Source organism: Polyodon spathula, chromosome 17, assembly GCF_017654505.1.
Source record: "Polyodon spathula isolate WHYD16114869_AA chromosome 17, ASM1765450v1, whole genome shotgun sequence".
Taxonomy (NCBI): Eukaryota; Metazoa; Chordata; class Actinopteri; order Acipenseriformes; family Polyodontidae; genus Polyodon; species Polyodon spathula.
Genome location: NC_054550.1, coordinates 37,536,991 through 37,550,096, shown reverse-complemented (window position 1 = coordinate 37,550,096; position 13,106 = coordinate 37,536,991). Strand labels below are relative to the sequence as shown.

Sequence of the window (13,106 nt, the reverse complement as noted above, 5' to 3'; positions counted from 1 at the left end):
GTTTATTGTAACAGATTGTCCCTCCTGTTTAGGTCTGGGGTTTCCAATACATGACAAGCTGCATGTTAAATTTTTTCCACACCAGTAAGTGAAAAACAATACTTGTTTGGCAAAACATTTGTTTAAAAAAAAAAAAAAAACAAAAAAAAAAAAAAAAAAAAAAAACAACTAACAAGAGCAAGAAAGGAACTTTGTTTTACCTCAAGACATGTCTCTTACACTTTGTTACAGTGTGCATTTTTACACAGAGACAGAGAGATAAGATATTTTTTAGCCAAATGGATACCTTCAATAGAAAAGATATGAGACTATTCATATAATGCGGAAAATGTAGTCACAAACCTTCAATGGTTTTATACATATATAAATAAAAACTAGTCCTCAACTTGCGTATTTATGCACAAATAATTTAAAAAGTATTTTCTTCAGCCTGAATATCAGATTACAAAAATATACTTTAGATTTGGAAAGTCTTCAGAGTTGCGTTTCCGAAAGCAAGATGCCTCCACTGTGCCCCTCTGCCTCCATGGCAAGCAGAGCCTGGACGGTCTCGAAGGACACTCCCTCGGGGGTGCGGATGTGCATGGTGGTGCCGTCGGCGTCCGTCACCATCACAATCCCCTCCGACGGCAGGGCACCCCCAGCGTGGTGCAGGATGAGGCCCTCTGAAGTCTGGATGAAGATCTGATCATGTCCCTGAGTCAGCAGCTCGTGGTTTTCATCACTGAGCTGAAATTCGACGGTTCCACCGATAGTAACGGTGTGCTCCACACTGCCGTTCTCGTCCCTGCTCTCCTTGTCCAGCGCGCTCAGGCCTGCACCCTGCAAACTGCACACTGCTTCTCCACCAATCTCGTTTCCTAAACAAACCCTGGTGGATTTCACTGTTAGAGGCTGCTGGTTGGGAGGTGGTGGCTCTGGCTCGCTGATCTGAGTCCTGTACGAATGGTCCAAAGGAACCACATCCCTGCACAGAGCCTGTTCCAGCTGCTGCACCTGATCCGCGAGATCGGACTCGTTCAGGGGCTCGTTCAGGGGCTCAGAGGACTCTGGGGTGCCAAAGCTGTCCTGTGGACTCTTCTTGGCAGCAGTTGAGAGAAGCATGTCTTTGTCGGTCGCTGCCTGGCAGGTTAGCTCGTCAGCGGGCGTTTCAACGTTCACGCTGTGGCTGGACAGTTGCTCTTGGACCAGCTCCTCTGGAGTAAAGTGTGAAAACACCCCGGACTGTTCCTCGCCAGCAGCGCTCTCTCCAGACTCTCCTTCCACCAGAGGGGTCTGGGAGTCCTGCAACGTCACCTTGAGCGGCTGGTGAAGCAGCGTGTTCGTGTGCCGCCGCTGCGCGCTGCTGGGCTCCTCATTAACACTCTGGAATACTGGAGTGCTGAGGGATCTGCTCGTCTCACCAGCGCCTCCTTGAGGTAATGGGGAGGGGTCACTCGGCGTCCTGCTGAGCCCTGCAATGAGAACATTCAAAGCGCACATTATTTTTGCATGTTGCTGGGTAAGTAAACCAGGTTGGCAGCCCTGGCTGAATGCAAGGTCTCCCATGCCAGTACCCCCTGGATTACTGAATGCGCGGAATGCCTTTGGAAATGGAACTGTATCATTCATCTACACAAAGCTTTCTTTTTGTTTTTACCTTGCCCTGCAGTACTGGCTGTGAAATTCACTTCCTCCACAGCAGTCTGTAGTCCACTGTGATTGAGATCGATGCCATTCACGACTCCTGCACAGTTTTCTAACCTCATCCTTTTTTCTGGGGGCATTAGGCCTTCATATTCACTCTGAATATAAAATGTGAACAGTTAGCATAAGCGAATATATCCATTTCAGAAACACACACAGAGTTTAACTGGGCATCATTTTCAACATCTTGACTGCTGACCAGGTAACAGAGAATGAATATAATATAATGAAAGAGATTGCACAGAATAATACAGCACTGCAATGCTTGTATTAGAATCAGTATCACTGAATTGTGAGGTTTCCTTTACAGAATATATCGCACTGCAATGCACGACCACAAGCACTACATGGTTACGGGTTCATCATTCATTCTTGGATGAAGACCCCATGTGGTTTGCAGCTCGTCTGAAGGCACATTGCCCATGGATCTCAGGAATGATCACTGTCTCTTACAAAGCAGTCCATCACGTATGGGGCCATGAACTACACGAGAGTGTAGTTACACCCCTAGCATGTCTCTCTAGCTGCTCGGTACAAAATAAAAGGGAAGGCAATGTGGATTTCCACCCCGCCAGGTCCCTAACCTCCACTGCATGCTTGTTCCTGGGTGAGTGGAGAGAGTCTTCCTTACAGACTGTCACAACACACTGCAACAAAGGACCAGGATGCTGCCTTTTCTGCGTCTTCAAAAGCTCTTCGATTCCCAGTGACTTGGACACCTACAGGAAACAAAACACAAGTCTTTAGACCATCGCAATACAGAGGACATTACGTAATGGGGTATTTAGTCTTGTTATCTGCATGGTAAAGGGAACTGAAAATAGAAACTTTGCCTTGGTTCAGTTTAGTAACATTTTATTTTACCAATGCACATTACATTGTAGGAAGACACGTGTTCATGACCTAGCAGGACACACCAATGACTTTACAGAGAGATGCACACTGTTAGTGTTACACAGATCACAGGGCTGCTATGTAATGGCAAGCCGTTGCACTTTTACAGTGAAGAACTCCACTTCACTAAAGGAAGCAGCTGCTTGTTAATGTTAAAGGAACATACCCCGGTGTCTCGAATTTCCAGAGGCTGCTGGGAGCCCAGAGAAAGAGGGGATCTGAAGTGATCAGCAGCCATGTTCTTCACCTGGCTGTGTAGCTGTTCAAACTCCCTGTAAACATCAGCGAAGTGCGGGCGCGAGGGACGCCCTTTCTCAACCTGGAAAAGCAAACCGCAACTTCACGCACAAGCTTCAAATTGCTGTTTAAACACACTACCTTCTTTCACTGAGTGGTTCATTTTGCAAGAAGAAAATGCATAGTTTGTTGTTGCTTGACTGACTATACATAAAACTACTTGAAGCACATTGGATAAACGGTCATACCTTCATTAGTAAAAACTCCCAGACAGTCATGACTCTGGCCAGTCTTGGTAGAGCCAGTTCCATTAGCTCTTCATTATCACACTGCTGTATTATCTGTGGAACAAAATAACAGCATGAAGGAAGTCACATGAGTGTGTTTCAAAATAAAAGCAAAGTGTATACCAGGGGGGCAGGTCTGCACCAGCATCTCCTTTCCACTAGCGGGTGCTATTGGGCCGTGGTATTCAAACAGCGCAAGCAGGGGATAAGTGATAATAATGAAGGCTTTAAACTGGACTTCATGGTAACACTGACACTGCCAGCACACTACAGTCACTCGCTGCAGCGGGTAAGAGGACCCCACCTGAAACTTCAAGCACATTAGCGTGGGGTGGGGTCCCAATGCCTGCTGTAAGCCAGTCACACTGCAGCTGTGCTCCTGATTCCTGTGCAGGACTTTTTTCCAATCAGGTTTTCCTGTGATTATTTATCGTACATGGCAAGTGTCTTACTTTAGCTCAGGAGTGCCTAACTGAACCCACACTCCAAGTTGGAATGGCTCGAACTGCAATGCACGGAGAGACTTCAGTGATGCCCTGATCATTCGAATGCATCGTGCATCTCCAGTAAAACGCAACGCATCACCACCACACCTCTTTCAATCTGGCTTTTCTTCTCTGGATCTGCTGCTCTGTGGAAACCCCGCCCAGGTATTTAGGAGGCCTCCCGGGTCGGGCTCTTCTCCCGGGACGTCCCGACCTCCCTGACACTTTGGGGCGCCCTGGTCTCCCGGCCCCCCTGGGTCTCCCCGGCCCGCGTGGTCTCCCTGGCCCGGGACAGGGCAGGACTGTCTGAACAGAGGGGGGCACAGCAGGCTGAAAGAGAGCACTGGAGCATTAGAGACCCCTTTATTTAATCTCAATTAGAACCAGAATCTTTTTCTAAAATCAAGCTGTATTTGTGTTCACTCTGAAAATGCAAACAGCCCCACTGTTTAAGGCAGCTTGTTTAGCCTGCATGACCTACTCTGTGAAACCCAGTTGGGGAATGGAATTGTACTTGTCCTGCACCTAGTCCTAGTTTCAGAACTAGCGTGAGAAGTGCTGCTACAATGATCAGATACAAAACGATCTGCGTGCTTTTGCTGTTGTGGAGTCTGCTCTGAGCTGACTGGAGTTATTACAGGAGTTATTCAACCTCAAATGGGATCTGCTGGGCTTGCAGTTCTTCAAATGGTTAATTGATGCAGGACAAGAACTGGAAGTAACTATGGAGGAGTTTAGCATGGGTGTGACTGCTGGCAGCTGATCGTTTTAGTAACACCTCAAATAGGCAGTTATATTAACTAGGGCAACATATTACTTTGCAGGGATGGAAATAAGACTCCTCTTGCATAGCAGTTTTACTATAAGCTGGATTAGCATTAAAAACTCATAGCAAAACCAGAAATGGATCAAATCTCTATCCAATGGGAGTCTTATTTCCATCCCCATTTGACCCAAGAGGCCCAAGGTGTGTATAATGAAGCTCATGAAGTCTGAAATGGTTCAAACTGCTTCCCTGCTCGGGGTCTGTTTTGTACACGTGAAACAAGCACACGGCTGTCAGCGTCAGAAGGACTGTACTGTTAATTAAAGTTTTCATTTCAATTCGTACCATCGGATTTGACACTACTTGTGTTTCCTCCAGGACTGGCTTTGCTGCTTCTGCTGGCCCAGCAGGGGGCGCTGGTGACAGTGCTGTTCGCTTGTCTTTGCTGTCCAGTACCTCTGCAGGGGTCACTTGTTCAGAGGTCACTGTCACTGTGCTGTGCACTTCAGTGGGCGTCACACCAGAACCCGCAGACAGGTCCTCGCTTGGCAGGCTTGCAGACCCCACTGGCTCCGGGGGGAAAGCGTTCTTCTGCCCATGAGGAGGGTTCAGCCTGTAGTGTCTGGACAAGCCCCCCCTGCCTATGTACGCCTTCTCGCAGGTTTCACATTTGAAAGCTCTGGGATTGAGGTTGAAGTGAATGGACGTGGCCCCCTTGCCAGCGTCCTCGCCCCCCTCCTCCTCCTCCTCGCTGATCTCCGAGTAGTCGTCCGAGTCGGACTGGTGCCCGTCCGCCAGGTCCTGCCTCTTGATGAACTTGTAATCCTTCACCTTGTACTTGGGAGGCCTCGAAATCCGGCCCGACCGCGTTTTAATCTTCTGGGGCTTCATCTTCTCTCTGTCCTTCTCCTTCCTGTCCGATCCAGCAGACACGGTGAGGGCGAGGGCCGCGGCGCCCCTTGCGCTGGGCCTGGCCACTTTCCCATTCACGCTGTTCTTGACGGGCAGCGTGCGCGCTGTGGGTTCAGCTCTGGGCGGAGGGGTTTGTCTCTGGACCAGCAGTTGAATCGGGGGCTCAGTGGAGCTGTGCAGTAAGAACTGCTGTTGTCCCGTCCCCAACACCGGCTGGATCCGGATGATCTGGGGGCTGCTGAGGTTCAACCCTGCCGGCACTCCCACCCTGGCGCTCGACTGGAACGTTGCCAGCGGGGGCGCTGGCCGCTCCTTGGGCTCCGGCTGTCGGTTCTGAACCTGGATCTGGATGGTTTCCAGCTGCTGAAAATAAAATCAGTTGAAACACATCAGTATGTGGTGCTTTTACACAACTATGTCACTTCAAATTCAGCTTGACCTTTCACACTGGAAAGGGACTCGATTGAGAACCTGAATACAAAACCCCCTACCTCCACAACAATCATCAAGTGCCGAAATAAACCAGATTTTACACTAAATTCATCTTACTTTATTATTCTACAGCAGAATCCTTCTATTAGCACAACCAATGGTTTTGAAAAACAGAGGCAACTGCATACCAGTAATAACAAATACATAACATTTATAAATCCGAACCCTCCCCCAGAACTGTGCTGCTCCTCATGTTAGAAATACAGCACTCTTGCCCTGGAGTGCAAGATTAAGGTGGCAGCCTGGCTCTGTGCTTGCCATGTGATCTTCTGTCAACAATACTACACTGAACAGCTAGCAAGCAGTGCTCTGAAGTTTAAAAACAAAAAAAATAAAAACTACTTTTGCTTTGGGAAAGCCAGGCTGCTTGTGAGTGCCTGTAAAGTGCTGAAACTGTTAATAGAGGGATGAAATGCCTGCTTCAGCCAGGTAATATAAAATATTACAAACACAACTGAACAAAATAAACACATGCCAATGACCAAGCAACACTTGTGCAAGCATGTGCAAAATCAAATCACTCCTGTACACACACTATACCTCAATCACTCCTGTATCCACACTGTACCTCAATCACTCCTGTACACACACTGTACCTCAATCAATCCTGTACACACACTGTACCTCAATCACTCCTGTACACACACTGTACCTCACTCAATCCTGTACACACACTGTACCTCAATCACTCCTGTACACACACTGTACCTCAATCACTCCTGTACACACAATGTACCTCAATCACTCCTGTACACACACTGTACCTCAATCACTCCTGTACACACACTGTACCTCAATCACTCCTGTACACACACTGTACCTCACTCACTCCTGTACACACACTGTACCTCACTCAATCCTGTACACACACTGTACCTCAATCACTCCTGTACACACAATGTACCTCAATCACTCCTGTACACACACTGTACCTCACCCAATCCTAGTATCCACACTGTACCTCAATCACTCCTGTACACACTGTACCTCACCCAATCCTAGTATCCACACTGTACCTCAATCACTCCTGTACACACACTGTACCTCAATCACTCCTGTACACACACTGTACCTCAATCACTCCTGTACACACACTGTACCTCACCCAATCCTGTACACACACTGTACCTCAATCACACTGTACCTCAATCACTCCTGTACACACTGTACCTCAATCACTCCTGTACACACACTGTACCTCAATCACTCCTGTACACACACTGTACCTCACCCAATCCTAGTATCCACACTGTACCTCAATCACTCCTGTACACACACTGTACCTCAATCACTCCTGTACACACACTGTACCTCAATCACTCCTGTACACACACTGTACCTCAATCACTCCTGTACACACTGTACCTCACCCAATCCTAGTATCCACACTGTACTTCAATCACTCCTGTACACACACTGTACCTCAATCACTCCTGTACACACACTGTACCTCAATCACTCCTGTACACACACTGTACCTCAATCACTCCTGTACACACACTGTACCTCAATCACTCCTGAACACACACTGTACCTCACCCAATCCTAGTATCCACACTGTACCTCAATCACTCCTAGTATCCACACTGTACCTTTTTCTGTATAATGCGAGTGGCGTTGTTGGCCTGGCTCTGCTGAAGGGCGACCTGCTTGGCTGCGTTCTGCAGTTGCTGGGACGCGTTGTGCATGATGCTGCCCAGCGGCTGCGGGGTCGCCACCTCCAGCTGACCAGCCGACGTGAATATGGAGCTCGGCTCAATAGAAATGCAAGAAGCCTCAGACACCATGATGCTCCCCTGAGACACAGGCTGGTCGTCCTGGGGAAGCAGAGACAGGATGCTGTGCTGCTGCTGCGCACTGGATTTCGCAACTTGCTCGATCACTTGTTGCAGCTCCTCGGGCGCCAAGGTGCCGCTGTGCTGTATGAAGTGAGGCTGGTGCTGGCGCGTCTCGAATATATGGGCAGCCTCGTTCTCCGTCACTTCGACCAGCTGCTGGTTTGCCAGCTGCTCGACTAGCTGCTGCTGCTCTTCCACCGTCAGACCCGTCCCTTCCACAAAAGTGCCATCGGGCTGCACGTAAATAATGGTGCTGGTAGAGCCGTGACCACTGCCGTCCACCAGTTCCTCCGTCATGGAGGTGAAATCAGAAGAGTCCACGCTGGTCATCACCTCCACGCCCGGCGTTTCCACGAAAGAGGTGATATTAATGCACCCTTGTGTCAGCAGTCCATCCCCAGCCGCATAGGTATTCACTACATGACAGTTCCCGTCCGCAGTCCCCTCGACTCCGGCTACAGCCGCTACTTGCAAGTACTCCGGGATGCCAGCGGCGGTACCGGGGAGCTCTTTAGCGGGGAAGTGTTTGGCAATGAACTCCAGGCAGCTGGCGCTGCTGTCTGTGACATGGTCTCCGATGCTGTGGATCTGCTCGATGCTGTGGATCTGCTCGATGCTGTGGATCTGCTCGATGCTGTGGATCTGCTTGATGCCTTGCTGCCGCGCCTCGCTGTCTCTCTCCGCTGCTCGTCTTGTCAGGTTGCTTTCCTCCTCCTGCTCCGCCATTTTGGTTTGAGCGATTTTTTTTTTTTCAGACAGGAAGAGTTGACTGCAAAACAAAAATTCCCGGACGGATTTTTTTCCAACCAGAGTGCCCGAGTCGGCGAGAGCTGTGAAAAACAACGCAAGATGTGTAATTTTTAATTGAAAATGTTTTGGATTTTTTTTTGACTTACTACCAGAAAACACGGCGGCCTTTTATAAACGTCACAGGAGTCCAAGAAGAAGCCTCTGGGACGGGATCCCACTCGGGTCAGTTTCCAAACTTGAAAATACGTTCGCGGTTTTTTTTTTTTTCTCTTGGTGTGATGCACTCTGGGTCTTGGGATATGCGCGACATTGTATTTCTGAGTTACATTCTGTATTAATAAACAATGGCACTTTCTTGTTTAAATGTGTCTGGTGTTATATAGATAGGCATAAGAAAAATAATTAGCGATTACGTGATTAAAAAAATATTAACAATAATAAAAACACAACCGCCCAACGTGGGGCTCGAACCCACGACCCTGAGATTAAGAGTCTCATGCTCTACCGACTGAGCTAGCCGGGCGCTGATATGGGATCTGCACGGAGACTGTCTCCACACCGGGCTCTAAACCTGAGCTTTATACCCGGGTATATACGGGTATAACTATCACAGAGCGCACTGACTCCAGCTGTCATGTGTTTGTATACCGTACTATCCCGACCTGTCTTGCAAAGTAAAGCCACAGAGTTGGAGCCACGCTGCAACATAGACGGAATGCGGCTATTCAGTCCACTGAAGCCGGGGCTATCAGTGGGAAAACCCGCTGTATAGAATGTGCAGTGAAGTACAGTATTCAACCCGCCCCTCTTTGTAGAGAAACCCTTTCGAACGTGTGGGATGGTACTGGCGCGTCCTTAGTCCCGCTCCCGGGCGTATGGCTGAGGCGGCGAGAGACGCGCTTGTCACTGTCGGGTATAGAGTGGGTGCAGGGGTGGCAATGAAGACTCCTCTTGCACAGCAGTTGCACCCATATTCCAGCTTTTACCACAGTGTGTCAGGTAACAAACTCAGGTGTGTCTTATTAAACTCAAAGCAAGACATGCAAACGGTCAAACTGCTATGCAATGGGAGTCTTATTACCATCCCTGGCATGCAAGAGACTCTTTTATTATTTTTGGTATAGTTCTGGCAGGCGCACACACACACACACAGGCGGGCAGGCAGGCAGAGTTAGTTAGTTCTGTGTTAGGCAGATGCGTGTCTGGCTCAGTTGCTTTTGCATTGGGCTATGATTCCCAGAGTAGCTGGTTCACGAGGCACAAGTGTTCGTCTTTTATTGTTTAATTTATATTACTGACCTATGTGGTTTGGTTTTGAATCCAGTTTAATTCACAAATGACACTCAGGATCACAATTCATTATTATCATCGGACAGCACAGTGGCCTCAAGCACTACTGGAGTGTGTGGTGGTGTCCTTCCTTGAGGGACTGGGTTCAAATCCAGCCTATTCCTGTTACTTTCAAATAATTGATTCATTTCCTATTCTATCAATGAGAAAGCACAAAATATGCATGGGGTGTTCAATTGTCACTACATTATGAGTTGCAGTAGCTCCACTTCTATTATTACTGACAGAACTACATGAGCAACAACCCAGTTCAACAGGCAGCCATGACTGCTGTTCAAGTGTCAGCATGTCTTTGCATTAACAGCACCCACGCAGCAAATGAAAGGAACTCCATTAGCTCTTTCCATTGCTTTCTGCAGAAATGGACCCGGGAGGACAGCAGGGATAAAGGAAGGGGTCTGGAGGAAGGGCAGTCCTTATGGTGAAGAACTATGAAGAGGCACAAGAGGGTGGAAGGAAGTAGTTTAAAGTTTGGAAGAAGTTCTATAGCATGTTTCTGTATTTGTACCTGTTATTTATCTTGGTTATTCAGAAGAACAGCCAATCAGTCCAGCAGGAACGTTCAAATAAAAACCATCCAGAGGAACCTGATCCCTGACATGAATAATTTTGTTTTGAAATTCTTCCCACTTGGTGGGAGAGGGTTTAGTAGAACAAAGTGCAAGGATGGATTTATTAATCTATCAATGGTTGAAAAAAGCACAGCGGTTTGATCCCTTCCTGGTTTAACTGTGAGATTATGAATTATTGTTACCTCTACACTGCGGCTAATCAAGCTTGTAGTGAAACCTGGAACGGGTGAAACTGCTGTGCAATAGGAGTCTTATTACCATCCCTGTTAGTTACAGTGCCTTCCCCAGAGCCCTTCAGCTGATAAACCCTGGACTGCCCGTGCTGTAAGAATGGCTTTAGAAAACATTTGTCAAGACATGAAGGATTGAATTAAAGTACTTTATTCTCATTAAAAAAACAGAACAGATCTCTTTATGCTGATGCACATGCATGGTTACATATTTGTTTATAGCTATTTATCGATATCTATATAGTGTATATTGACAGGTAGATTATAGGAAGGTCCTCCACATGTGAGATATAGAGCCAGTCCTGCAGGTACAAAGGCAGTAGAGCAGTAAAGCACACAGCAAAGCAAAGACTGCAGGCAAGCTGTCTGAGGGATCCCTGGCCATGAACGACACCATTATATTTATACACATTATTAAGTATCATAGCGAAACAACTACAAAACTCTTGTTATAGAAAAAAAAAAAAATCCCACATTTGGTACCAAAACCTTCAAAAAACCTTATAATAAATGTGTACTGATTTAAATGTTAAAATTTGCACACACACCCCCACACACACCCTTCAATTTATAAAAAAATCAAGCTTTTCAGAAAACAAAAAATGAAATCTCTAGCTAGTGCCCTACTAGGCTCTTCATTTCTCTCTCCAGATCAAGAGGTTGATTCGTTCTCTCTGCTAATTTAACAGCCCTGTCAGTCCATTCCTATCCAGTGCCTTGCTCTAGCCAGGTCTTAAATCAGCCAGCCGTTGAGGGCGTTACTGTCTGGTAGTTGCCCGTTCTAAGCTGGGTTTTATTGCTGTCAAATACCTGCACTGCTACACATTTCCATCTTTTAAACTGCTCACTTGTTTGCCTTTTGGTTGTGTTTACCGAGTTAGAGTCCCATAATGGAGCTTCCTGATTGGAGGATGAACGTTCTGAGATTTCTAATTACTCGACACTAGGGTTCAAATAACCAATTACGGACCGGACTGGAACCAGGCTCTCTGCACTGCTCAGTTCAGTATCCAGGGACCTGGTTGGGTCACGGTCCAGGATTGGAATGGACTGTTTTATTTAGGATGTCTGAATAGCTGACAGTCTCTGTGCAGGGATGGTAATGGGGAATCACTTCTTGAAGAGTTTCTTGAAGAGTTTCTTGTCTTTCTTCGGCTTCTCGTTGCTGCCGATGTCGCTATGTGTTGAGGCTCCCGGAGGGGCTGTGTTGTGAGAGGGCAGGTTCCTCGTCCTCAGGCTCTGAGCGTGGAACCCTGGAACACACAAGTGAAGATTAACCGAACTTCAGAAGATCAGGGGGAATCACCACAATCATGAACGCAGGGGAGGGGTGAAGCAAACACTTCTGCAAGCTGTAAACCAATGATTAGGTCTCCCTTGCACCGTGCAAACCGGGTCAACAGAGATTACAATCATTGTGCAGATCACTGGTCCACAGAACATAACAACATATTCAGTGAAGACTTCTTGTGTAAGAGTGTGTCTCAAGGTTTTTACTGGTGTTTCTTTTTAGTGCTTCTACAGTACAACGAGAAGAAGAGGACTAGCACACGGCTCTCCTCTATTGAAAATGTGATGGAGCTGGAGCTAGTCCTGGTACCTGAGGCAGGGCTGTGTGTGGCTGCAGCAAGACTCCCCTGGTCCTGGTCCTGGGTTCGGCTCTTCTCCTGGACCTCCCCCAACTCCGGGTAGCTGTGCTGGTTGTAGTATGTGTGTGGGGGCTTGGGGGGGGCTCCTGCTTCCATGGCAATCTCCGCACTGTCATCAGGACTCGTGTCCTCAGCTGAAACGTTTAGAGGCCAGGCTGTCAGCCATTGACAATTCATACTCGGAACCCTAATCCTGACCTCATCACAACTTCAACCCAAAACCTGAACTTCATCCCAACTTTAGAGCCACTGTCAGGCAGCGATATTGCTCTTCAGTCCTCCAGCAGGATGATTGAAGTATTATTCTCTCTACAGCAGCTGTGCTACTCAAAGTGTGGAGGCTCCCGAAACATTTCGTACCGGACTGAGTGACAAGCTGCGTCAATCACCCAGTCAAACAGAGTGCATAGTAATGGTGTTGAGTGAAAACCCTGCTCATTAAACTACACTTTAAAATGGCAATGTCCACTTAACCAGCATCACTGAACTGAGCAAGACAGAACTCACCTGGTTGTGAGGGGGGTGCTGAGGGGGCTTTCCTCTTTGAGGACCCCAGATCCGGCACAGCGGACAGCCCCTCCTCTTTATCTGCACACAACAGTACAACAAAGCCAGTCAACTGTAGCGGGTACACCTTGAAACTGCCCCATTCTACTACCCCGTCCTCTCCTGCCTCGCTTACCTATGTCCTGGAGTCCCAAGGAGAGCCTGGTGGCAGTGGGGGTTGGGGGAGAGGGTTTGCCGCTGATAGCTGAATCTGTCTCGTCAGGCTGCGCGGGGCTCTCCTCCCCCCCCTGTCTCAGCTTGAAAGACGGGGTCCTCCTTGAAAACAAGCATGGGGGAAGAGAAGGCGTTCATTTCAGTTTAAACTGAAATACTGAATATGACATGACATATATAGTCTTTAGTTTTAGTAGTAGTGGATGTGATAGTGGGGTCTACATTAGAAGGTAGGGTA

General features: G+C 47.8%; 2 protein-coding genes and 1 non-coding gene across 4 annotated transcripts in view; all 3 read right to left on the bottom strand.

The window, feature by feature from the left end:
- Positions 1-129: 129 nt before the first annotated feature.
- LOC121329787 (zinc finger protein 839-like) lies at positions 130-8,690 on the bottom strand. Of its 2 annotated transcripts, none has more exons than XM_041275591.1 (8): positions 7,352-8,690; positions 4,701-5,630; positions 3,698-3,919; positions 3,066-3,158; positions 2,747-2,899; positions 2,271-2,405; positions 1,640-1,784; positions 130-1,454 (listed from the first exon to the last, which is right to left on the bottom strand). In XM_041275591.1, the coding sequence occupies exons 1-8, from the start codon at positions 8,321-8,323 to the stop codon at positions 475-477; spliced, it is 3,630 nt and encodes a 1,209-aa protein (XP_041131525.1). In that variant the 5' UTR covers positions 8,324-8,690; the 3' UTR covers positions 130-474. The 2 variants fall into 2 exon arrangements, with proteins under 2 accessions (XP_041131525.1, XP_041131526.1); XM_041275592.1 differs by having other exon boundaries at positions 4,701-5,627.
- A 107-nt stretch (positions 8,691-8,797) lies between these two features.
- On the bottom strand, positions 8,798-8,870 carry trnak-cuu. The gene has a single exon. It is a non-coding gene; the product is annotated as a tRNA-Lys (tRNA).
- Positions 8,871-10,692: 1,822 nt separating this feature from the next.
- sptbn5 (spectrin, beta, non-erythrocytic 5) overlaps positions 10,693-13,106 on the bottom strand; it is a 64,058-nt gene continuing 61,644 nt past the window's right edge. Inside the window, 4 exon segments of the mRNA XM_041275407.1 lie at positions 10,693-11,752; positions 12,100-12,282; positions 12,656-12,736; positions 12,831-12,970. Coding sequence (XP_041131341.1) covers positions 11,610-11,752; positions 12,100-12,282; positions 12,656-12,736; positions 12,831-12,970 — 547 coding nt within the window. The 3' untranslated portion in view covers positions 10,693-11,609.

Excerpts from the sequence above, each read along its gene's own strand:
- LOC121329787 (XM_041275591.1), bottom strand. The coding sequence starts at position 8,323 with ATGGCGGAGCAGGAGGAGGAAAGCAACCTGACAAGACGAGCAGCGGAG. Across the intron at positions 5,631-7,351 it reads CTCGCATTATACAGAAAAAG|CAGCTGGAAACCATCCAGAT; the intron begins GTACAGTGTGGA and ends TTTTATTTTCAG. Across the intron at positions 1,455-1,639 it reads AGCCAGTACTGCAGGGCAAG|GGCTCAGCAGGACGCCGAGT; the intron begins GTAAAAACAAAA and ends TTCTCATTGCAG.